Source organism: Orycteropus afer, unplaced genomic scaffold (genome assembly GCF_000298275.1).
Source record: "Orycteropus afer afer isolate SDZICR_OR568_19922 unplaced genomic scaffold, OryAfe1.0 scaffold00469, whole genome shotgun sequence".
NCBI classification, from domain to species: domain Eukaryota; kingdom Metazoa; phylum Chordata; class Mammalia; order Tubulidentata; family Orycteropodidae; genus Orycteropus; species Orycteropus afer.
In genome coordinates this window covers 1,213,605-1,237,841 of record NW_006922056.1, presented here as the reverse complement: position 1 = coordinate 1,237,841, position 24,237 = coordinate 1,213,605, and the positions used below count along the sequence as shown (strand labels likewise).

At 57.9% G+C, this 24,237-nt stretch overlaps 1 protein-coding gene across 1 annotated transcript in view; it reads right to left on the bottom strand.

The window, feature by feature from the left end:
• Positions 1 to 201: 201 nt before the first annotated feature.
• DIDO1 (death inducer-obliterator 1) overlaps positions 202 to 24,237 on the bottom strand; it is a 32,122-nt gene continuing 8,086 nt past the window's right edge. Inside the window, exons 6-15 of the mRNA XM_042782793.1 lie at positions 16,010 to 16,481; positions 15,757 to 15,916; positions 14,945 to 15,061; positions 14,707 to 14,811; positions 14,363 to 14,498; positions 13,659 to 14,169; positions 13,126 to 13,279; positions 12,450 to 12,539; positions 11,500 to 11,695; positions 202 to 3,380 (exon numbers count right to left, since the gene is read on the bottom strand). Of these exons, the coding sequence (XP_042638727.1) occupies positions 202 to 3,380; positions 11,500 to 11,695; positions 12,450 to 12,539; positions 13,126 to 13,279; positions 13,659 to 14,169; positions 14,363 to 14,498; positions 14,707 to 14,811; positions 14,945 to 15,061; positions 15,757 to 15,916; positions 16,010 to 16,481 (5,120 nt within the window). The remainder of the gene's footprint in view (positions 3,381 to 11,499; positions 11,696 to 12,449; positions 12,540 to 13,125; positions 13,280 to 13,658; positions 14,170 to 14,362; positions 14,499 to 14,706; positions 14,812 to 14,944; positions 15,062 to 15,756; positions 15,917 to 16,009; positions 16,482 to 24,237) is intronic.

The following is a 24,237-nucleotide window of genomic DNA, read 5'->3' as shown; positions in this document are numbered from 1 at the left end:
AACAATTATACACAAAATTACATTAATTTAAGTCCCGAATATTCTGTTCTTCATTGAAGTTCACAGCCACTTCAACAATGACTTGGTTCAACACATTTTATCAGCTTGGATTTTAAAAAGGATTTCAGCCAGGCTGAGCCCCACCCCATACCGGCTTGCAGCCCCTTGTCGACCTCGGCAGGGGCTTGGTGGACTCGGCGCCTAGGCCTGGGCAGAAGGGACTGGCCCTCCTGAGTCAGGGCCCCGTGGGGCGTCTGGCTTCAGCTCGCGCGTGCGCTCCTTGCTCCGGCTTCGGTCTCTGCGATCTCGGCCCTTGTCCCGCTCCTTCTCCCTGGCTTTGTCGCGGTCGCGGTCCCGCTCTCGCCTCCGGTCCCTGTCGCGCTCCCGGTTTCTGCCCCTCTCCCGACTCCTGTCCCACTCCCTGCTCCGTTCTGCCTCCCTTTCCTTGTCCCTGGTGACACTCCTCTCCTTGCTCTTGTCCCACTCTCGACCTGAATCCTTGTCCCGGTGGCGGTCCCAGTCTCGGTCCCGGCCCCAGCCCCGGCCGCGGTCCCGCTCCCAGGGCTTGGCATGCTCCCGCTCCCGGCGTCGGTCCTCGAATGCCCGGCCCTGGCGGCTGTCAGGCAGCTGGGGCTCCAACTCGTCCAGGGCTTTGTCTTTGGGCACGGCTTCGAAGCGTTCCCGCGGCCTCCCTTCAAACGCCTGGCTTCTGGACTCGTGGCCTTTGCCCTCTCGGAAGTCAGCTGGCGGCCACGGTGCATCGGGCTCAGGGCCTGGTGCAGGCGCAGGGGCGGCCAGGGCGGTGGCTGGGCCCGCGTCATCCCAGCGGTCCTTCCTGAGCTGGGGGGGGTGGCTGGGGAGTTCCAGCAGGGGCCTGGGTGCTGGCTTCGTGCCCTGCGGTGGCTGGCCCTGGAAGTGGAAGCGTGTGGTGGCTTGCTCATTCTTCTCCAAGAAGGGTGCAGAGCCCCTGGGCCCCCCAAACTGGAGGGGGGCCGGCGGCCTCTGATTTGCGAACCTTGGTGGCGAGTTGACTCTCTGCTCCTCAAACTGCTGCGGTAGGATCCCCCTGGGGCCTGGCATGAAGTTTGGGGCTTGGCCCCTGGGCCCTTCAAACTGACTAGGGTGGGGCCCCCTCGGGCCCACAAAGTGACCTGGGGGCGGTCCTCGCTGGCCTCCGAACTGAGAGGGAGGGGGCCCTCCTCGGGGCCCTTTAAACTGTGACAAGAGCGGCCTCCTCTGGCCTCCGAACTGAAAGGGTGCAGCCCCTCGAGGCCCCATAAACTGGGCTTGCTCCGGGCCTTCAAACTGGGCCGGGGGGCCGGCTATGTCGGCATATGGGGTGTCCGAGAACTCTCTCTTTTCCCCGTGGGGGTCTTTGCGTTCTTCAAATTGGGGTGGTGTGGCACCTCTGGGCCCACCAAGGTATGAGGGTGAGGGACCTCTGGTCTCCCCGTAAGGGGGTGGCCCCTGTTGCCCTGAGAACAAGGAAGGGATAGCCCCCTTCTGGGCCCCGAACCGGGCGGGCAGAGGTCCCCGTGGCCCATCATTGACACTTTCGTCTGAAAATGGGGGAACTGGCCCCCTTGGTCCTGGGAAGCTGGGACCATGGAGCCCTGACATTCCAAAAGTGCGCGAGGCAGGCTCCCGCTGTGCCTGGAACTGGGGTGGAGGGGCTCCCCCTTTCTGCATGGGCGGGGGGCATATGCCAGCCCCCTCGCTGGGCTGGGCCAGGGGCTCTCTTTCTCTTTCCAGCTCAGCCGGCGGGCTACTGCTTTTCTCGGCAAACTGAAGGCTTCCGGAGTCCTCACACGGGGACAGACCGGGAGGGTTTTCCTGGGAAGCAAACGCTGTGCCTGGGAAGGGGTCTCTCCCCCCAGGGGGGCCATAGCTCTGCAGAGAAAAGCCGGGCTGGAAGGCCGTGCTGGGCGGTGTCGGCAGCAGGACTTTGCGCACCGGTTTGGCCGTGACGTCCACAGGTCCCTGGGGCCAGGCACCCTCTGCTGGGGGCCGCGCTGCATTCTCAGGGGGTGCAGTCTGCTGGCTGTCTGGGCCGAGCAGCAGTGCGGCTTTTTCCCCGGGAGTATCTCCCAGGGCTGGGGTGCCCTGCGCGGGGTGGGCCGGCGGCTTCGAGAGCACCTCACTCTCCCCACTCTCGGTGGCCAGCCTCCGCGCCTGCCGCGGGTCTCGGCTGGGCCTGGCCTCTGCGCCCTGGGCCGCTCCTTGGGCTGCCTGGCTTGTGGCGGGAGGCAAGGCTGGCCTGTCCGGAGTCTGCTGCTCCAGTGGGAACAGCTCGGCCTTGGTCACTGCTGCCTTGGGGGGCGGCGACATCAACGCGTCCGACACGGAGAAGTGGGCCATGGAGACGCCGACGGCGGCCCTCTGCTGCCGCAGAGCCGCCTCCTGCTCCTCGAGCTGCCTCTTCTGCTCCTCGATCTGCCGGTTCAGCTCCTCCAGCATCTTCTGCTGCTCCGCCAGGGACGGCGCGGGGGCGCCGGGGGTGCCGTCGGCACAGCCGCTCCGGGCGTCCCCACACATTCTGTTGGGCAGGTCGTCAATGGTGACTTTGGCTTCTTCCAGAATAGTCTCATCCTCTGGGTCGTAGGCCACCTCCTCACGGTCTGTGGGCTCGGCAGACACGTCCACGCCGGGGCCCCTCTCGGCATCAAAGGCTCTCTCCGGCTCATACTCTTCCTCAGGGTCATAGGGACGGTCGTCCCCCTCCTCCTCCAGGGCTTTCTCTTTGGAGAACTGACCGAACTGCTGAACTATGGGGTCCAACAGAGGGGCTGCTGGGGCCCCGCAGTCCACCTTGGCTTTGCAGTTCTGTGCGGCAGCCGCGGCCGGCTCCGTGGACTCTTTGGCGAGCGGGTCAAACGCCTTCTTCCTCCCGAAGAGTGTCTGCAGGATGTGCTCGAGTGGCGAGGCCGTCTTCGGCGCAGACGCAGTGGGAGCGGAGGCCACGGTGACGGCTGAGGACACAGCGCACGTGGTGGCAGCGGGCCCCGCAGCGGTGGCAGCGGGGGACGTGGCTGATGCGCTGCCAGTGTCTGGGGCTCCTGTCTTGAGGGAAGACAGGATTTTTAACATGGGCGAGGGAGCTGGAGCTGCCGGGGGTTCTGGGGGTGGGGGCGGAGGTGGGGACCCCGGGGGTGTGCTGGCGGCAGCACTGTCTACAGAGTAGAGCTGGCACTTGGAGGTCTTCTTCTCTGCGGGAGGAGCAGGGCTGGCTCTGGGACACGCGGAGGCGTCCGTATCTTCCTGTGTCTGAAGTCGACCTCTCTTCTCCTCCACCTTGTCCAGCTCACTGGTGTTTGAAGGGCGCTTTATTTTTTGACAGATCACTAACCCCAGGATTATATTGGGACGTGGTGACTCAAGACCTGAAAAACATGAAAAACAAAACATCCGAAGAAATCAGGAACACCATGAAGAAAGCATGTAACAAAATGCCAGCAATAAATTCATACTTGTCGCTAATGACATATCTGACAAGGGACGTATCTTTAAAACTTATAGAAAACTCCAACACCTCAGCAACAAAAAGATTAACAATCCAATTGAAAAATGGGCAGAAGACATGAATAGACATGTCACCAAAGAGGATATTCAGGTGGCCAGCAAATACATGAAGAAATGTTCACGATCATTAGCCATCAGAGAGATGTAAATCTAAACAACGAGATACCATCTCACCCCAGCACTAATGGCAAAGTTCAACAAGACAGTAAATAACAAATGCTGGTGAGGATGTGGAGAGATTGGGCTCACATACACTGCTGGTGGGACTGTAAAATGGTACAAACCACTGTGGAAAGCAGTATGGTGATTCCTTAAAAAGTTACAATTAGAAATACCATTTGACCCAGCAATCTTATTACTAAGTATATACCCTAAAGAAGTGAGAGCCAGGATAAGAACAGATATATGCACACTCATGTTCATTGCAGCACTGTTAATAATAGCCAAAAAATGGAAACAGCCTAGATGTCCATCAACAGAAGAATGGAAAACCAAACGACAGTACACACCCACAATGGAATACTATGCAACCCTAAAGAATAACGTAGAATCTGCAAAAGATCGCATAACATGGGTGAACTTGGAGGACATTATGCTCAGTGAAATAAGTCAATCACAGAAGGGCAAATATTATTTTAGTTCATTACTGTAAAAAGTCAAGGAAAGGTTTATATATGGAAGGAAACGTTCTTTGTTGATTACCAGGGGTGGGAGGAGAGGAGAGAGAATACTGCCAAAAAAAAAAAAAAAAATCACCCATGTCTCTTTAGTTTTGTGTATTTCACTGTACATAAATTATATTTCAATAAAATGTATTAAAAAAAAAAAAAAAAAAAACCACATCTGTGTGAATTCTGGAATCCAAACCCAGTTTTATCCTCCCAAACTGTGTCAAGGGCTTCGGCAGGGAACATCTTTGTAGGTCCAGGGAAGAAATGGTGGCCAGACAGAGCCAAGCATTTAGTCCGGAGCCCAAAGCAGCCAACTGAAGGCCCCGGGGCACTCCTGCTGGGCCTCACAGTGACCAGCCTCTGAGAGGGCCCAAGCCCAAGCCCCAACCACAACAGAACCAAGGGTCTAGCCAACAGTACAGTAAGGCTCACTACACTTCTGACAGGATCAAAACGTTACTGCCAGAGCAGTGATGGGGCAGCGGGCGGTGGTCAGAGTGAGGCTGTGAGGGCGCTAACTCGACAGCACGATCCCACGATCAAGTCCTCCCATGTGCCTCTCACTACACGCAGAGGCTGGGTGGACGACAGCCCTTTGTCCTTAGTATGTCAGCTGCGATACAGACGGGAGCCCAGGCGGGCGGAGACAGTCACATCCAGGGAGGGGCTCATTGCTCAGCTCCACTGTAAGCACCCAGGAAGCCCAGGGTGTCCACCAGCCTCTGGTGCTACCAACATCAGCCAAGGGGGAAGGCTACGTGTGCTGTCCTGGTCTGCAAGGTGGAGGGCGTGGAGCTGCAGTCTGCACACGGGGTCGTGCTGAGGGACCCGCAGGCTCCGGGCAGACACAGCAGGTCTAGGAGAGACTCGGTCTTAGGAAGGATGAAGCAGTGACGGACAGCAGTGCTCACCCGAGCCCTTCTCAGGGCCCACAAGCAAACTACTCCAGTGCCTGTCAGCAGATGGGGGGACGAACATGATACACACAACAGGGCACTCCTCAGCCATACAGGTAAGTGCCAGCCTGCCGCACACACACCACACCCCGAGGGAACCAGTCAGTTGCAAACGGACAAATGACGTCCCACCTCACTGTACAAGGAAACAGATACACAGAAACATGGTTAGTGTGGCCGGGGTGAGTGGGAGGGAGGAAGGGGAGCGTGCTCAGGAGTTTGTGTTAATGGTGGTGAAACACTGGAAAAGGAGGGCAGAATGGCCGCACAACTTGACGAATGTAACCAACGCCCAGCAAACGCTGTTGAACCAGTGGCAGAGTCGGAAAACGGCCGCCCTCTGAACACTAAGTTGTGGTGGGTTATGCTAGCAGCACTGCGCCCTGCCCCTGTGAAGCCAGAGGGCCCGTCAGTCTGGATGCAGTGAGATAGCAAGGACAAAAACATTATTTAAGATGAATTGTATCATATTAAAAAAAAAAAAAAAAAAGACAGGTTACAGACAACCATGGAGCATAAGGAACTTGCTACGTAACTTTTTATTTAAAGTCAGCACTAAGATCTTCCTGGTCTCTGTGCTCTGAAAACATCCAAGGGAAAGCAGCTGACAGAGGTGTTTTTGGACAGCACCTCATGGGCCCACAGGAGGGAACCCAGGTGCACAGAGCCGGGGGACCCAGCACCCCCTCCCCCGTGTTGGCAGCACACCGGGGCCAAGGCTTGGAAATGCCTCGATGGCACCAGGTGCTGGTGTCCTAGGGGTCGCTTTCTTCACAGGCTGCTGTGTAAGTGATTCCAAAGGAAGGTCCCGAGTCCTGAGCCGTCATGGTAACGGAGCTGAGCCTCTGAGCACACCCCTTCTTTCCTTGGAGCAGGACGCGCATCTGTGCAGAGGCGAGGAGGCAGGGAGGGCGCGATCCAGTCAGACACAACTGCGCTCAAGGTCACATCGAGTTTCCCGCTTGACAGTGTGAAGGGCAACCCACCGAGCTCATGCTCTAGCTGATGTCAACTTAGAACTTCTGCCAACGTAGTGGCTCTTCGCTTACTGAAAACTTCATAGCTTCTTCAAAGCAGCGATGCTGGGGATGGTGATCACACTGGCTGGGTGGCCTGTCTGGACCAACTGTGTTCGCTGACAGCCGCCCTCAAACTTGCACAGCAGGCTCGTTGCACGCTGAGCTCCAAGCTGGAGATGCACGGGGCGGCTTTAGAAGAATCCAAGCAGGAACAGAAGGGGTCTTGGCTGTGGGCAGGGCCAACCTCACAGCACAGGGGCTCGGCCACCTCACCTCACCAAGGACAAAGCCTATCTCCCAAAGAAAGGGCCAAGGGGAGGGCTCTGGGTTGAATCAAGGTTTGGTCGACAGGCTGCTGTGGCAGGTGACTCACAGTGGCAAGCCTGGGAAATGGCCAAGGTCCCCGTGACATGGACGCTACCCCAGCTACCCTTTCTAACGTTCCAGCATGCTGGCTAAAGGGTTAGCACACCCCAGCTTGAAGAATCTCGTCGGACAGGGCCTACCACTAATACCGACGTTGGCCTTCAAAATGGCAGACTGTCCAGAGAGGCTGCACATGACTGAAGAGTGGGGTTTTCAGCTTGGCAATGTCACTGGCAAACTGGGACGTGGTCGGACGGTCTCCACAATCAGATCCTGGTAGCTCTGAGCTGTGCACTGACCATCCCCAAGGTTCCAGCCAGCCGTCCCAAAGCACTTACTTTCTCATGTATTTAAATGTTACGGCTGCACGGATACTTGACTGTCACAAGGGCTTTGAAAATAGCTTGTTGATGGAAAGAATAAAACTCACTGAGTAGGAACTCAGGAGCAACCTCAACTGAATGAGGGGACAGCTGCCAAATTTCACCGCGTCCTCCACAGCCCAGAGGCAGGTACCTGGCGTCACACCACCAGACAACCAAGCACACAAGCTGCCATGAGCCCCTCCCTGCGCTTCCAGCTGACGGGGGCCAGGCTTCCTCCTGAACGCCAGGCCCCCCATCCCGTAGCTGCCCTGCCGGCTGTATGCAGACTGGGTGGAGGCGGTGCCGGCCGCGCTGAGCAGCCTGCTGCGGTGCGGGGCTGCGGAGGCTCAGGGAGGTGTCTTGTGCTCGTGGCTCCAGCAGCACCCCTCTGTGGCCGCTGTCGGGACAGAGCAATGGAGCCCCTCTGCACTCCCGCCCTCAAACACTACCCCAGGTGTTCCCTGCACGAGTGTGTGTCCAGCGGGCCTGGCCTGCCTGGGTGGCCAGAGCAGACCGCCAGTGCAGGGGCAGGCAGCGGGAGCCAAGGACCAGGGCTGGGGGCGAGCTGGGTGGCATGTGGGCAGGAGACGGAGGAGAGGAGCGATAGGGCAGGACTGTGAAGCCCCAGCACACCTGCCACACCTGAGAGGCAGGGACGAGGCTTGGCTTCACGGAAGCCTCGCGTCAAAGTCGACTCCTCTCTAACCCAAAGCTGTCCAGTAACGCTTTCCCCCCAAGTCCCCCTGGCCTGTCCCACTACTCCTGACCCAGAGTGAAAGTTGGCCCAGCCCCTCTGACTCCATCCCAAGGCAGCTGCACCCCTGTTGGGATACAGACAGTATGGGTGACAGTGGACCTCCCCACCCCACTGGGCACACACACTCACACAGACCCTCCCCTGTGCTGGGTCCCTCAGTGCTGGTGGGCCAGGCAGGAGAGCCATCCACGTCCGCGATGCCTGTGGGCAGCCTGGCGTGTGGCCGAGGGTCGTGTCACAGTGGCTCCTAACAGGGAAAGATGAGTACATTTTCCTGTCCCGGTGGACCTGCGGCAGGTGCCCAGGGGCTACCCAGCAGCTCACATGTAAAGAAACGTCACCAGTTTCCACAAAACACTTTTATTGATTTTAAAGGAGAAAGGTGGTACATTGCCAGTACTGTTTTTGGCTTTGGTTACAACTTCCGATCAAAGGTATCGATAAAAGGTAAAAGGGGAAGACACGCTGACTGACAAGAACCAGGGCCTGGGCTTGTCCAGCTCGTACGGGACACAGTTCAACTGAGAACAGACAAGACCCCCCGAGCTCCAGCACCTAAGACGTACTCGCCAGGGGAAAGACCCTTCCAGCAGAGCAGCTAACAGGGAAGTGGTGCCCTGGAACCTGCGGACAAGTTACGTCCTGCACCCCTACGTCCTTCTCAGGCTCAGGTTACTCCCGACTAAAGAGTGAGGCCCTGGCAATCTCTCCAGCAACGACCGAGGGTCTGGGGCGCTCAGGGAGAGCCAGCGAGGGCCTCTTGCTGCAAGTCAACTTCTGCAACTTCTGTTACTCTCACCCCCCGCCCCCATGCCTGGCCTCAGCTCTAACCGGAACCTCCCACGTGGACCAGGCTCCACAACTGCACCTGAGTCAGGGCAGCCGCGCAGGAGCAGAGGTCCCCAGCCTTGTCCAGAAGGCCACGGCCCAGCGCGAGGCTGCGGGACAACAGGCCATGAAAGCAGGCCAGGACTGGAGTCCCTGGGGCGCTGCGTGGGGGGGCCACTCCCTACAGCAGTGGCCATCGAGTACGGCTGTGGCCCCAAGGAAGGAGCCCTGCACAGCTCACGGCCAGGGGCCCTCTCTGAGTTATGCCGCAGGGAGTGCAGTTACACGACCTCTTCCTGCTCCTTGCACGTGAACAGCTGGGCCGGACGAGAGTGCACCAGTCATTTTATGTGGCTGTGAGACGCCTTTATAAACCCCTACCCGACCCCGTCTCCTTGGTGCCCAGCCCAGGGGACTGCATGCACCCACACACCAGCAGCTCCTGCACGTGGGCCCCTGCAGAGCAGGCTCGGGAGCTGTGCGGTGCTGCGCGTGGGGGTAGATACGGGGAGATGTGGCTGCCTCCCCAGAAAGTGGGGCTAAGGCGTGCAGGCTGCTGTGGGACAGGGCATCAGGCCAGGGTGGACAGGTGCCCCTGGAGAGGCACGGCCCTCCTCAGACCCCCACTGCTCCAAAGGGATCTGAACAGAAACTACCTTGAGACGGAGGAGCTGCTGCAACTGAGGGAGACAGACACACACACACCCACCAGCAACTGCAGACGCCAACCCGGGACACACACGCACGTCTGTACCTACACATGCCAAGGGAAGTGCGACAAAGCCGAGACGTGCAGCGTGTGAACAGCACCTGCCTGGGGTTATGGCTGCGGGCAAGCTCAGAGATGTGGAAACTATGACGTCTGTGTGAACGTCAAACACGCAGTCAGGACTGTGAGACAACATAAAATGCATCACGTTGATGTAGCAGGCTCATGCTGACGAGAAACGTGTGAGGTCGAAGGGACTGATGGTCGTGCTGGCACTCGAGGGACGCTGCCCTCTCAGACCCTTCCTATCTGACGATGAGCTCCATCTGTTCTCTGTGCCATGTGACCTCACTGAGGAAGTGCTGGGGTGGCTGAGTGGGACGTCACCATGCCACTGAGGCCCAGCGTACCAAGCAGGCAGGCAAGGGTGTCCATGTTGTCCTGGGAACCCAAACAGCCTGTCCCCCGAAGCCAGCAGCCCAGCACAGGTGCCTCCTGCTCACCCCCTCGGCTCCCTCTCCCCTGCTCTGTGTCATGGGGCCGGCTCACAGTGGGTTCCCTTCCTGCTCGGACCCACGTGGTGCTGTCACCAGGCCCTGCCACAGCCCTGGCCTGGCAGACAGGCCCCAACAGTTCCTAACTCAACAGAGGTAGCCCTGGCCAGAAGCACCGCACTGGGGGCAGTGAGGGGTGGGGCCCTTGCTTTACCTTGACTTTTTAGGAAGGCAGGCTCAGTATGTGCCCAGTAAACAGCAAGGCTCCTTTCCCTGTGAGAGCAGCTCGCTGTGGGATGTCAGGGAACGTACGCCCCAGGGGACAGCACGCGCACGGCCCTCCCACACACAGCTTTCCACGTGGGACTGACCCGAGGCTCTCAGCAGACGGCTAGGCTGGCTGCTTCTTGCTCTTCACCTTCAGGAAAAGCGACGTTCCCTTCCAATGGGCATCGAGGACACTGGCCAGCACTCTTCCCAAGGCTAGTAGCCTAGAACCTTCTGTGAGGTTCTCTGGCCGCCCCGAGAGCACTCGAGGTGACCCGAGGAGGCACTCCGTGGCACTGTGGCAGCGCGGCCTGCCAGCAAACCCTAACCCTGCAACCGCAGCCACCGACCAGCACCTCTATGGCCGTAACTCCCAAAGGCAGGGACAAGCCACCCCACTGGGTGCTAAGCAGCTCCAGTGGGTGCCTGGCGGCCAGGCCTGAGCATGGGGTGGGGGTGGGGGGGCGACGGGACTCTGGCCCTGCACGGGGCCCCACGTTTGTGTACAGCGAGAGCCCCCCCGCCCCCGCCGCAGCTCTGCAAGCATGCAGGGCCAGCTGTGTGCAGCTGCACGGGGGCACTTGGCAAGGACTGGTGACCTCTGGGGAGAAAGGACACCGAGGAGCCAGCAACCTGCACCCACCCCCTCCTGCACTTCCAAAAGAAAGCACCGTATGTAGAGTATTGAACACACGTGGGCAATGTCACCCCGTTATGGATCCCACGACCAAGGGCAGCTGGTGCAGTTCCTGCCATGTCAGAGAACACCCACTTGGGGTGAGCAGGGACACATCAGCCCAGCTACTCACCTCTCTCAGACCACGCCCCCATATCACCCCACCCAACACACCTGCAGGGTCTTTGGTTTTAGGTTAATTTGTAAGCAATCCTTTCAAAGCAGCACTTTCCAAGGTTTGAGAAAACACAATGCAGTTTCCCACAGAGCCTCTTGAAACCCCAGCAGAAGAGCTAAGGGAACGGTTTCCAGAACCAGTCACCCCCACGACTTCTTATGTCTCCCCCAGAAATCAACGTGTCTACTGACGAAGTGACAACAGAGAGCAAGAAGTCACTCCCCAGCACCGGTTCATTCCTGAGCCGGACAGCAGGGTAAGAAGTCAAGTCCCAGTGAGGGGGAGGGCGGGACCCACCAAGCCAGCGTCCCTCTGGCTCATCACTGGGTTTCCAGGCACGTGAACAGCCCACTCACGTGATGCCAGGACAGGAGCTAGAAGTTGTGGACCTTTCCCTCCTCATAAAACTTTCCCAGACGATTTATGCTGACAAGGGGTCCCTCTGGGCCCGGCCCCTCATGCTCCTCAGTTCATGCTGATGGTCCACCTGGGCCGTGCCGCTGTGCTCTACTCAGACAATTTATGCTGATGACAGGGGCCCCTGAGGGCCACACCTGCGCCCTACCAGGGACGTACGGCTCAGCTAACACTGCCTCACCTGCCCTATGACAAACTCAGTGAGACTCATCGTCAGGGCCGACAGGCATCTGGTAACCAGGTGTGTCTAGTTACCACCCAGAAAGCTGGCGCTTACCTGGTCCCTCAAAAGGCAAGAGTTTGGATGGGACGGGGTCCTGAGCACTCAGTGGGATCAGGTAGAGATCCTTGACATGTCTGCTATTATTCGCCACAACCCCAAAACGGCCACGACTGCTAAAGTAAGAGTACAGGGAGATGTAGGCGACCTCCTCCTCCTCCGTGGCGGGATGGAAACGGATCAGGCACAGCTCCTGCAACGCAGACACGGGACACAAGGACACGGTGACGGGCAGATCCCCCAGCCAGGCATCCTCCACAAGACGCAGCTGAACCTCACCACAGTCAGAGGGACAACTGCCACCACTCCCTCGGCTCCGGCATTCTAAGTCCTGCTGCCCAACCCGTGAGCCGGGCAGTGGGTGGAAGGAAGGCGCTGGCCTCAGGCCACACTGCCTACCTTGCAATGCCGGCCCATCTGTGAATAAGCCACATAAGGTGGGAGCCGAGCCGGGCCAGCACCTGGCCAGGGCGTGTGTCCCAGAAGTGCATGCTGGCCGAGTTACCACGAACTGGCCGCAGACTGCACAGGCTGCCCTGTCATAAGGGCTGTGCCACCTCTAAAGTGGAGGGTTAAACAAGCTTTCAGGGTCCGAACCTTCCTGTGCAAACCAAGGAGAACTCGGGCTCAGAGAGCAAGTCCCACCCCAGACCCCAGACCCCAGCCCGGCCTCCACCTGTGCTCAGCACAGCAACAAAACACAACTGCCCCATTTCTCAGTGCAACCCAGCTGAACAGTGAAATCAAAGACAAACCAACGCCCACCCCTTGCCCATCACTGCCAAACACTCTGTGCTGCCACCGTTTCCTCCACTAAACCTTGGACCATTTACATGTTCACCAGACTAGCCAGGCAGCTGTAGAGGCATCTTAAGTGCTGAGAGCAGAGGTGGTCTACACAGAAGCTGTCTTGCGCAATGCAGGCACTATTACAGGTGAGCGAGTACCTTAGACACAGAAGATTTGAGTTTGCCAACATAATCCCAAACCGTCTTCGGTGAGATCCGCCCGCCAATGTGAATGGTGTCTGGCAGGTCCTAAACAGAAAGTACTGTGAGTAACCACGGTCAGAGTCCAGCAGGGACCCAGAGACCAACACAGTCATCTCAAGGCACCAGGCACCTGGGACTTGAGAAAACCCACACTGTTGCCGGGGAATGGCGATGGTGCTGAGAGCTGGCTGGTCAAACGCTGACTGCCCGTGGCCAGGTTGCCCAGGCTCCAGGCTAGTGTGCTAATGCCACCACCTGACTGTGCCTAGTGGTCATCAGTGCACACCCACAGCAGCGGTCAGGCCAGACACTACAGCTGCTTTCCTGAAATGTGGAGGGCCATGACCAGCGTGCAGAAAGCTGGGCACATGCTCAGCTCCCAGGGGATGCAGGAGAAGGGGCACCACCCTCTCAGAACTATCGGAGTGACCCGTGCCCACCTCACGACTCTGCCCACCCAGACCAGTGTGGCTGCGGACTGTGCAGTAGATTGCTGGCCTCTCAGTGCCTGGCTCTGCTGCGCCCACACACGCGCGGCTCTAACCCTGCGTGCACACAGGCACGTGCACCCGCACACATGGCTCTGACACACACACACACACACACACACATACACACACACGGTGCTAACCTCGCTGAGGTAATCCAAACACCCAGAAACAGGGTACGCCTTTGTGACGAATTTCGCCACACTCTGCATGTTGATAAATCCTTTCCAGATGGTGCCAAGCCGAGACAGGAAGAGCGACGTGTCTCCCTCTGGTGGGGACCGTGACTCCGAAATGCTGTGAAACAATCACACAGGCAGTCAACTGTGCTGGCGCCAGACAAAGACGGCCCCCAAGGACCACGCCGCCGCAGCTTTAAGAGGAACGAACCCCTGGAGGTTTCAGCTGTGGACTCTGTCCACTCAAGGACTCGGTCATAAGGACATCAATGGACTTTCCAACCAAAAACAAAGCATCTGAATAGGTAACAGAACCTAAGGCATAGCAACTGAATCTCTGGGCCCCAACACCAGGGCTCAAGAGTGAGCGAGCTGTGTCTCCGGTAATTCCAGAGCCGAAAGGTTTCATCGCTAGAACTTTTCTGTCTCAGAAACGATGTGCTCTCGGCCTATCCCGCCTCTGCCTGATGCTTGGTGACAGTGACACGGACAGTTACCTTGGTTCAGGTGAAGAGGATGGCTTGGCCAGAATGGACTTGGGCAGAACCACGGAGGCCAGAGCGGGCTTCAACACGTCCTGTTTGGCTTCCACTGGGTGAGCGCTCTCTGGGAGAAGGCCGCTGGTGGGACGGGCTGCCACAGTGCCTGTCACTGCACCCACGCCACCTGGTACAGTTCTGGGGTCTCTACCAGACACTGTGACTGTGGTGACCACTGGGCTCCCACAGGAAGCCGGGAAGGAGGTGAAGTCCTGCAGGGGCGCAGGCTCTGGATGGCCAAGCCCTGGAGGGACAGGGGGATGGCTTATCTCTGCATCTGGGCAAGGCGTGTGCTTCAGCTCGGGCTCAGCAGTGCCTTCGGGGGGACTGTCCGGTGTCCCCTCATTGGCTGGAGGCGTGGGCTCCGAGGGAGCGCTGTCACACTTGGACCTGGCCTCTTCCTTCTTAGCAGAACCGGATGGCCTTGGCCTTTTCAGGGCTGGCTCGTCCTCGGCAGAGGGGACCTGGCCTGAGAAGGGTGAGGAAGGTTCCGTGGACGTCAGACATCTCTGACCCAGAGCAGAGGAGTTCTTCATGGGCATCAAATGCACCCCTGGAGAGGTGGGGGGCCCTCCCCTGAGCAGCCGCCATCAGAGGGCTCAGTGCCTGTAGGCCAGTTCAGGTTAGTCCAACCTGAGGCTCGTCCCCCAAGCCATGCTCACCTGTGCAGATTCGACAGTTGAGGTCAAACAGGTGGGCGCGATGCTGGCCGGTGGTGTCCCTGAGCATGCTGCTGAAGACGTCTAGGAGGGGCGCGCCGCTCTGCTCCGGGGCCGCACGCACCGACTCCTGCAGCTCCTAGAAGCCACGGAGCAAGGCAAGGGCATCACTGCTGCCCCCGACCCACCAGGAGGGTCAGAGCACACTTGAAAGAGAAATCTCACGAGATCAAGGACCATGCAATCCAACCACTCTAGAGACTGCAATCACACACTGTCACCCACACGGCAATTACAGCTATCGAGAGGGGGCATATCATCTCCATGCCTCAGGACCTAAAGCTTACGTCTGAATCGGAAACTGGGGGGGAGTCTTCCAGGTCGGGGATGGTTTCCTGCTTAACAGCAGTCGTCTTACTTTCGTTATGCAACTTAACTCTGGCCTCTGTCACCTGAAACGAGAAAGACAAAACTTGTTCCAGGAGGCCAAGTCAGCAGCCAACAGCCCGCCCGCTGAGCAGCTTCCGGGGACATCCTGGGTGCAGTGCCTCAGGACTCAGGAGGGCCTACACTGGGGGCACTCACGGGTCTCGCTGGCCTCTCCTTCCATGAGGCAAGTTCTTTAGACACAAGCTCCTCTGGCTTCATCCTCACAAGTTTTGCCAGAGAGATTTCCTCACGCAGAACACGATGGAACAGCCCCTGTTAACAGACGCCTTTCACTGACACAGACACCAGCAGGTGTGTGCACAAGGTGCTCCAAGGGGCACGCAAAGAGCCGAGCAGGGCCCCAATCACTGCTGCGTGCCAGAGCACTGACGTGTAGCCGGCCCCGCATCCTCAGAGCCAGCCCACACCAGGTAGCGGGCACACACCGGGCCAGAAAAGCGAAGGACTGAGGCCAGGCGGCTAATTCCAACATCCACGCTGCCATGGTTCTCCAAAAGATGCCTTCTCAGAAAACCCAAGGCACCAACTGCAGGTGCAGTTAGGGACACAGGCAGGAAGAGGCCACCCACTGAGGACCATCAGCAACATTGTGAGGCATGGGCGAGGATCCCGGGGGCAGAGACCGCCAGGCTGCTGGGGGCCAAGGTGGGGGCCCTTGGAGGCAGGGTCCCGGCGGGCACTGCCATCTTGGCGGTGACACTGAGCACATGGTCATGTTCTCAACCCCATCTTGACTCAATGGGAATGGAAGCGCGTGCCCCTCCCCCCACAGCTGTGAGGGCTGTCTCTGCGTCCACTGCTGTGCCATCCAAATGGCACGCACGACACTGAGTACTGTCACTGCTGCTATGTGCAAGCAAGCAAGGTGGAAGAGGCTGGGTGAAGCCCCCGCCCCGCAGCCCCACAGCCCCGGGCGGCTAGCAGTCTTCCCCAGCGCCCACACCCACCTGGTTCTTGGGGTCCTTGAGGTTGAACATGATGCTGCGATACTTGCTCTTGTAGCGGTTGTCTGTGACCTGGAACAGGCTGAACATCTCTTTCTCGATAAGGAGGGCGACCCTGCCCACCTCGTTCTCTGTCATGATCAAGTCGTCACTGTCGCTGGCTCTGAAGGGCAGAGAGAGCTGCGTAAGCTGACTGGATACCTGTGAGATGACCACAGAAACCCCCAGGAGCAGGGGATCCAGTGGGACAGCCCACCTTTTCCACAGGATCTCCTTGAGCGAGCGCCTTATGTTCTGTCGAATCTGTGAATTTGGCTGCGACGGGGCGGGGCTCACGGCCCCAAGTCGCACTGGGGCTGGAGAGGCTGCAGGCGCAGGTGAGGCCATGGGCCGCCTCAGTCCTCCGGCCACCGAAGGGCTGGCCAACTTCCTCGGGGCGGACGCCACCACAGGCGCCAGCCTCAGCTGCTTCGCGGCAGCAGCACTGCCTGCAGGCGCGGACGACAGCCAGGGCCTCTGAGGCACCGCGCCCTTGAAACCAGAAGGCGACTTCTTCACGGCCTGCTTGGCAGCCGACCCGGGAGTAAAGGCAGGCGACTTCTTCGAGACGAAGTTTCCGGGCAGGGAAGAAGGTGGCTTGCCGAGCACTGGGCCTGAGGGAGCCACTTTCTTGGGCATGGTAATGGCTGCTGCTGGCTTCTCCCTTGTCCTCTGCTCATCCTTCACGGCTGCAAAGGAGGAAGATGCAGGCACCTCAGAAAACCAGCCCATGTGCACCCTACAATCCGCAGAACTTGTCTGGGATTACAGTCCGAGACAAACCTAGGCAGGAGGATTCTCAAACTGATGAACTCAGGAGAGGGGCAAAAGCAGCCTGGTGGCCAATGAGGATGAGGTGTGACTACAGTCTAACTGCCCCCAAGAAAAAGCTTTACCACGCTCAGCCAAAGCTGTCACCAGGCCTAGCACACTCAGGTCACAGCAAAGCTGTTGAAATCATTACGTTTTAAAATGGAACAGCACTTTCACTGCGCAGAATCCAAGAGCAGCATTTCTGTACAGTTGAAAAGGGCTCGGGGCGGGGGGGGCGGCGGCCCTCCTGTGATGCGCATGCAGAGCCGCTGTGCAGACCCCTGGCCTTCTAAGGAGTCAAAGGCCCAGCCCCAGGCAGCCCAGAGTCATGGGTCCACATGGGCTTTTCTGGAAAAAAGATGACTGAAGATGCCATCATTAGTATAAATACAGAACGGCAGGCTGAGATTTACGAAATGGGGAAAATCAGTCGTTTCTCCAAAAATTCAACGCCAAGGTCGAGACACACCATCATCACGTTACAACTCTTGGGCTGCAAGTGAGGAACAGCAGCCTCAATCCAAAGCAGCTCTGGTGGCGCAGCGGCCAAGGCACTGGGCTGCAAACCCAAAGGTCGACGGTTTGAACCCACCAGCCACCCCACAGGGGAAAGACAAGACGTTTTGCTTCCATGAAGACTTAGAGCTTCAGAAACGCTAGGCAATTCTACCCTGTCCTCTAGGGGCGCTGTGAGTTGGCATCAACTGACAGCAATGGGTCTGGAATTCTCAGCGGGGCTGCAGCCCAGGCTGAACACAGGCATGACCACCTTCCTCCAACGGGGACTGCACTGAAGACCTGGTCACACCATGCCCTCAGGGCCTCAGAAACCAAGGGCGCATGTGTGGAGGGCAGTGGGATAGGAGGTGCCGTGGGGGGTTGTGTGTCTGCAGGCTTTGTCACAGAGGGTCGTCCTCAGGAGCCGCCCAGGCAGGGGATCAAATTACACAAGGGACAACCGGAGGAGGCCTCTCAGCTCAGCCTCCCTCTGTGGGCTCCAACTATCTTACTGGGGGACAGGCTCTGGAGACCGTGCCACCTCCCACAGGGACCAAACCAGCAGGCATCGCTGCCCCTCCCACCACGTCCCCTTTGTTCCCAACAAACCAGGGGAGAGACCTTCTATCTAGACCGTACCCCCCACCAGCCCGGCTCCTGCCTGCGATGACGGGTAGGCGCTTGTTGAATGCAGGTTCACCCAGCCCAGCGCTGAAAGCCCGGGCCCTGAGTTATCTCACAAATACATCACAGCACTACGCAGACCCAGGTTACAGGCCCTTGAAGTGCCTGTCCCCAGGCACCCGAGTCTGCTGAGGTAGGTTCCTAACATCATCGTAACGGAAATAATTCACTCAAGTGCCAAGCCCACAAGGGGGTCACCAGAGCCCAAGACTACCCCACCCCTGCCTCCCTCCCTTGGGAGCAGGGAAACCCAGGAAGCACAGGAACAGGGAGCAGACTGCCCCAGGGGCCACTGCTGCCCAGACCCCCTCACATCGAGGTTATGAGCTGGGGAGCCGCCCCCACCCCTTAGCTGATTTGGACTTAGAAACTGAGCTGGCAGACACAAAGTCCACAGTGCCTAACTCAGAGGCTCTGAGGTTAAACCAAGGGCCCTCTACTTGGGGGAAGAGAGGCGAGGAGGCCGAAGGCCCAGCTATGATAAGGTGCTAGGTGACAGCACCATGGTGCTGCCGTGGAGCACACGAGGGACAGGTCCTGATCTGTGCAGGTGACACAGGACAGGCTGGGACTCAGGGGCCTGCCCTTCACGAGCACACGTGGCCGAGAATGTTCTCGTGGTGCCGTTAAAGGACTCAGAAGAGCATTTCCAGGGACCTCCGCTGTCCACAGGGCATCTGGGTGGTGTGACCTGGAACAAACACCAGGGACACCAACACCTGTGTATAGAGTGTGGGGAACGAAAGTGCCTCGATTTCAGGTTTCCACACTGCAATCGCCCCCAGGTCAGCAAACATCCCAGTGTCTGTTTCTTGGGCAAACGAGGTTATTCTCCTGTCTAGTGAGAACCAGGATGGAAATGGCCAGGGCATTCTCAACCCAGGTGACCAATATGACCCATTCAATCAAAAAAAAAAAAAAAAAACACCCATCAAATGCAGCCTGCCCAAGGTGGGGAGGGGCTCATTCCTGGTGCCTTTTAAGTCACCTTCACCCCCGTCCCCAAGTGAGTTACTATTAAGACAGTAAGTACATTACTGGCCAAGCGGGGGAATGCGGTGGCAACTGGGTGTATTGTTACACATCACCCCCATCCTGCCTGCAAGGGAATGTTTAAAAACATGTACTAAGCTCCGTACAAAAATGGCTACAGACACTGGTCCATCCTGGTCCTGCTCGTTGTGCTGGGGGAGGTGAGTGGCTGCCAGAAGCAGTGGTGGAATGTCCCGACACCCAACAAGATAAAACCTGTCCTAATCTAAAACTCAATCTGCAAATTCTTCAACTAAATTCACTGCTGTGTCATATATGAACTCACAGAAGAGCGAGGAGCCACTCTGTACCCTCGTGGACCCAACCTCACCCCAGAAAACAAGCTGCAGCCTGCACCCAAGTGGAAGGGGGGCTTGGCCTGCTCTCAGGAACGAGGCCCCACCAGCTGCACCAGTCAAGGCAGTGACCTGTCAGAGCCTAGACCGCCCAGCACGTCTGTCCACCGTCCCAGGTGGAGACGAGTGTGTGCAGCAGGGCTACCCCTGGGGGAGAATGTCACCTGAGCTGCTGGCACAGGGGCTGACCCCAGGGAGCCAATCGGGGCCTTGGTAGCTCCGAGGAAAAACTGTGCCCTGGGCAGCTGTCCAGATTCAGTTCACCGCTGCCGAGTGTGCCACTACTTGACCCTAATGGAGACTGTTGGGGTTAAGCCTGGGAGAGCACGAAGCACCGCAGGCTGTCCTGTGAGGGGGACCAGCGGCACTCTCATTGGCTTGTCTCCCAGTGAGCGTGAGCCGAAGTATCTGGTTTCAGCGGACGGTGGCCATAGCACTGCAGCACCGCTGGGTGGCGCCCATGAGCCTCCAGGGAGACCGGGGTGTGCTGGGGGACCCCTGGCACTTCTAGGATGGACAGCTACTTGCCACCTCGGGACCAGCGGCAGTGCAGCCACAGCCCACCCCAACACTTGGATCTCGGGGACAGTCCTGCCCACCGGCTCTCCCTGCATGAGCACACAGATGGGGGCCAACACTACCTGGCTGCTGCAAATGCCTTATTCCTCTGGGTCCCGCCAAGCTATGCACAGTCCATCTAAAACTCCTAGAGGAATTTTTAGTCAGTGATGGGGAGATGGGGAGCGGGGTGGGGGGATGGGACGGCTCAGCGTGAGCAGCAATGTTAAGACCCACGAACTAGGGGATCGAATGGCAAATGCGTCTGTGGTGTGGCCCAGTGAATCCCCATAGAACTTGTTTCAGAAGCTGTGCCAGACCTCAGCAGCTAAGGTAACCTGCGGGTCCCAAGTCACGATGCCCGCAAGCCCTCCAGCACAGGTGTCCCCACGAACTGGCCCGGGTGCCCGTGCCGCTGCACAACTCGGGGGCCTCTGGCATCTTGACAGTCACCGGACTCCAGCATCAGGTGCACTTTCTGTAAACTGAACCTGCTGAGCAGGCTGGAGACACGTGGAGGACCCCACTCCAGCTCGCTGCCGCCTGGGACTTCCCCTAGGGTGAAAATGCAAGGTGCGGTGGCCACTGGTCCTCTCAGTAAGATACCAGCGGATTCTTCTCTTAAAAGCACAGAATCTGTGGCATTTTCAGGAATCTGAAAACATGGGTAATTCCCAAGTACCACTCAAGGCGGTGCCAGTGCTCCTGAGAGCAACCTGAGGAGTCACCAGTTACCACGTGGGGATTTGGGGATCTAGGGCCATTCCCTCACTGATGCCCATTCCAAGATGCACGGAGCTCTCCAAACCCAGCTGGGCACCTGCGGCAGGCCACCCATCTAGGGTTTTACATACAGTGTTTTGAAAATTAAAGGAGAACCTGCTCATGTTTGTCAAATTACATGACGTCTGCATGAATCATGGGTGTAATCAGGCCGTGTGGACAGGTGTGTCACTACCTGTTGTCCACAGCAAGGTCCCCAGGGTGGCCAGCAGTACCACTGTCCCCTCAGGGCTTAGATAGGGAGCTGCTGTTTCCTGGAATCTCCCGAGCTGGCAATGAGTCCTCCGATTCCTCTAGTTAGGTGACATTTTAACCAGCACCCTGTTTGTACCTCAATTTTGCCTGCTGAAGCCACTGGCAGGGCTTGCTAACATACTCCACCTGTAACCTCCCTGATAACCCACCCAGTCCCAAAGGGTCAGCCCTGGAACAAGCCCACCGAACTGTAGACACGTGAGAAGCACACTGCCCACTCGTTACCTTATGTTCTCCATGCAAACTCCTCCAGGCTGGCGAGAGCTGCCCGGCCTTCATTTGAATCAATGAAAGGGGCAAAACTGTTATCAGTCCATTAGTGTGCGCCTATGGTTTTTAGAAGCTTAGGATGTAACCATGCGTGTCAGTCAATGTGTACAGGGAAAAACTCACCAGGAACGTCAAGTATTCACCATATACGAGAATACCTGGGCCTCGTTCCTGGGCTGCAGGACTTGGCAGGCTTTCCAAGGGTGGCCTTGGATCCGTGTCACCCAGGAAGGGACTTTCCTACAGCATTAATCTTGGAACAGAATTAGAGCAGACCCTGCCCACCAGCAAGCTCTACAGCTCACCAAAGCACAGGTGGGCTCAGTGGAAGGAGTCTGCTGGCAAGGAGGGGCCTGGCGGCCAAAGCCCACGAGGGGGCAGCTCTGGGACAGACCTGGAGGACAGCCACAGAGCCGTGCTCAGGGGACAGCTGCTCATCAGATGTTATGTAGATGTCACAGTTCTCCCTGGCCCTGTCTTCTGGAAAGTGGGCTATTTATTTAAGCCCATAAAAGGCAGAACAGTTGAAAGCATCACGAGAACAGACTGCGACCTCAACAAAACCCCAACTGCCTGGGAAGCTTTACGAAGGGCCCATGGTCGGAATCCCTCCTCTCCATGTTGAGTGCAGACACGCAAAGCTGCTGGCGCTCCTCTCGCTGGGGGATTAGCTGCGGCCCCTTTCTCATGGCCATGGCCAAGGCTGGAGGAGAGGCACCAAGGGCTAACGCAACTGACCCCTGCCCTCCCTTTAAATTCCTGCAGAACACGCCTGCAGTCTAGTGCGTCTGATTCCAGGGACCTGGTGCATCGTGACTTCAGTGGATGTGCGGCCAGAGTCCAGGCTCAGGGCCGCTGTTCCGTGAACATCCATACCCTCCTCCATCCACCTCCATGTTCCTTGGACCCAGTGAGGAAGCGGGAGACGCTCCTATGTGGACCAGATGTCTGGATCTGGGCTCACAGGCTGTTAGGGTTTCCCACTTTAATTCCCAAAGTCACGTGACATGCACGGCAGAGACCACACTTGGCCAGTCCAATCTGTCCAAATCCCCTAATTGAGCCTCAAAAGGAGTTTAACAAACGAGGGAAAGACTCATGCTGTGAACACAAACACTGGCTTTCAGCTTCAAAAACCTACTAAACCAGGGACATTTCAGGAGAAAGGTCAGCCCTCTCCTGCCCTGCTGAGAATGGGAGGGGAGGAGCTCAATGGAAGTGAAGGACCAGGGAAGGTCTCAGACACAAATCGTCATCCCGTCGGGGGAAGAAAACGCCATGGTTTCTGTGAGCTACAGACACTGCACAGGGAAGCCCCAAACAGTCTTAAAAACTGACTGGAGGAATGAGTGTGTTTAATTCCATCACCTTGGTAACAGCCTAATGACAGTGGCATCTGGTCTCCTCCAGGGAATGGCAGGAAGGAGCACCGTCACAGAACTTCACAGAACTTCCTCCGCTATTAACAGGAGCCCCCGCCCCCCCGCTGGGCAGCTGTACCTGCACCGTCCACACCCACGGCCAGCTATAAGGGCCTGGGACGGAGAGAAAACCCAGGGCCCATCACAGGCTGCAGCTGCTCGGCTCTGGGCTGTCTTCGGGAGCAGGCTGAGCCGAGGGCAGCAGGCCAATGAGGTGGCCGCCTCCTGCCGCTTCTCCCCTCCCACAAGCCCTTGCTTCAGCCAGCCAGGGAGGTGGCCATGGCCCCTTGTGGGGACCCAGGGTTCTGTTGAACCGTGTGCGGTCCTGTCTTGTGGCCCCGCTACTGCAAAGTGAAGAGATGGTTTAGGGACAGAGAGGAGCCATGATGGCGTTACTCACCAGTGCTGAATCCGGGCCACTCACCAGCGACCCTGCTCTCACCCATCTGGGGGAGATGGCCGTTCTGGGGCAAAACCTGCTCAGAAGCACCTAGCTCAGAAAGATTTCCCTCAGGCCCGTGAGACTCCAGCAGCTGCTTTGAGTTTGCAGACGTGGACGTGCTGCTGAGACTCACCACTGGCAGTCACGTGGGCCAGCTCTCCAGCACTCAGCCTTCGCTGACAGTGGGTGTGTGGCAGGTGTGTCAACAGGGTGGGCCAGGCCCAAGCGGAGGAAGGGAGTCTCCTCGCTGAGCCCCTCAGCCCTCTTCCCTGGAAACTGACTGAAGCAGGAAATGACGCTGCAGGAGGACTGGACAATGGGGCCCACGTTCTGCCCCACACTCCCCACCAACTCTTCCTTCCCCACATAAATGGTCTCCTGAAGGGCCACGCTTGGAGGCTCAGGGCAGCTCTCAGACTCCGGCTGACACAGATGGAGATGAGGCAAGAGCACCCCCTCGCTGGGCCAGGGGTTTGGTCCCAGGGGACAGTTCCAGGGTGGCGGCCCTTGGTCCTGCCACCTAAAGCCCCTCAGCACAGTAGGGCAAAGGGCCCACCAGTGCACAGAGGGGCTGTGCTTAGTTCTAAAGTATGCTTGCTGCTTCTGTGAGAGTTACAGTTGGACGAGGGTTGGGGACATGAATCTGTCAGCCTGAAACGATGTTCAAGCCACCGAAGGTGTGAGACACGTGACATAATGTCTGGTGTGGCTGGCACTGATGCGTCACTCCTACAACCTGATGCTTGGAACGTGTTCCAGCATCGCTCAGTAATCCCTGGACCCCTTCTGAACTTGGGCTCCCGTTTACACTGAGGACTGACAGACACGATGGGGATGCATGATCCTAACCCCACTCCCTCTAGAAACACCTTCCTGAGTCCTCCCTCAGGTGAGGGGCCAAAAGCCTGGTGCCCAGCACTTGCCATGCGGCTTGGGCCACTAACTGAGCACTTTAAGGAAGAACAAAACACACTACAGGCGGCACACAAAGACGTGAGTGGGAAGTACTCTCCTCAACGGAATACGATGGGCCTGAGGTGCTGCGTCACGTTTCTAAGAACGCGACGCTGAGAGCGTGAGGCTGAAAAATAAGAACAAACACAGGTAATCCACGCCACAGTATCTACTCTGGGGCTTTAACAGCCTGACGTACATTCACTCACCACGGGCAGTGGGGTACAGAAAGGTGCACACGTGTGGGAGAGGTGGCTTAGGAAGCTGGCCACACTTGCGGAGCTGAGCCTCCAGGAACTCACCTTGAATAAGGACAGAGAGCCCACCCCTCACTCACCATGTGCTCATTAAGCAGCAGTAAACACTCCCAACTCGGGTG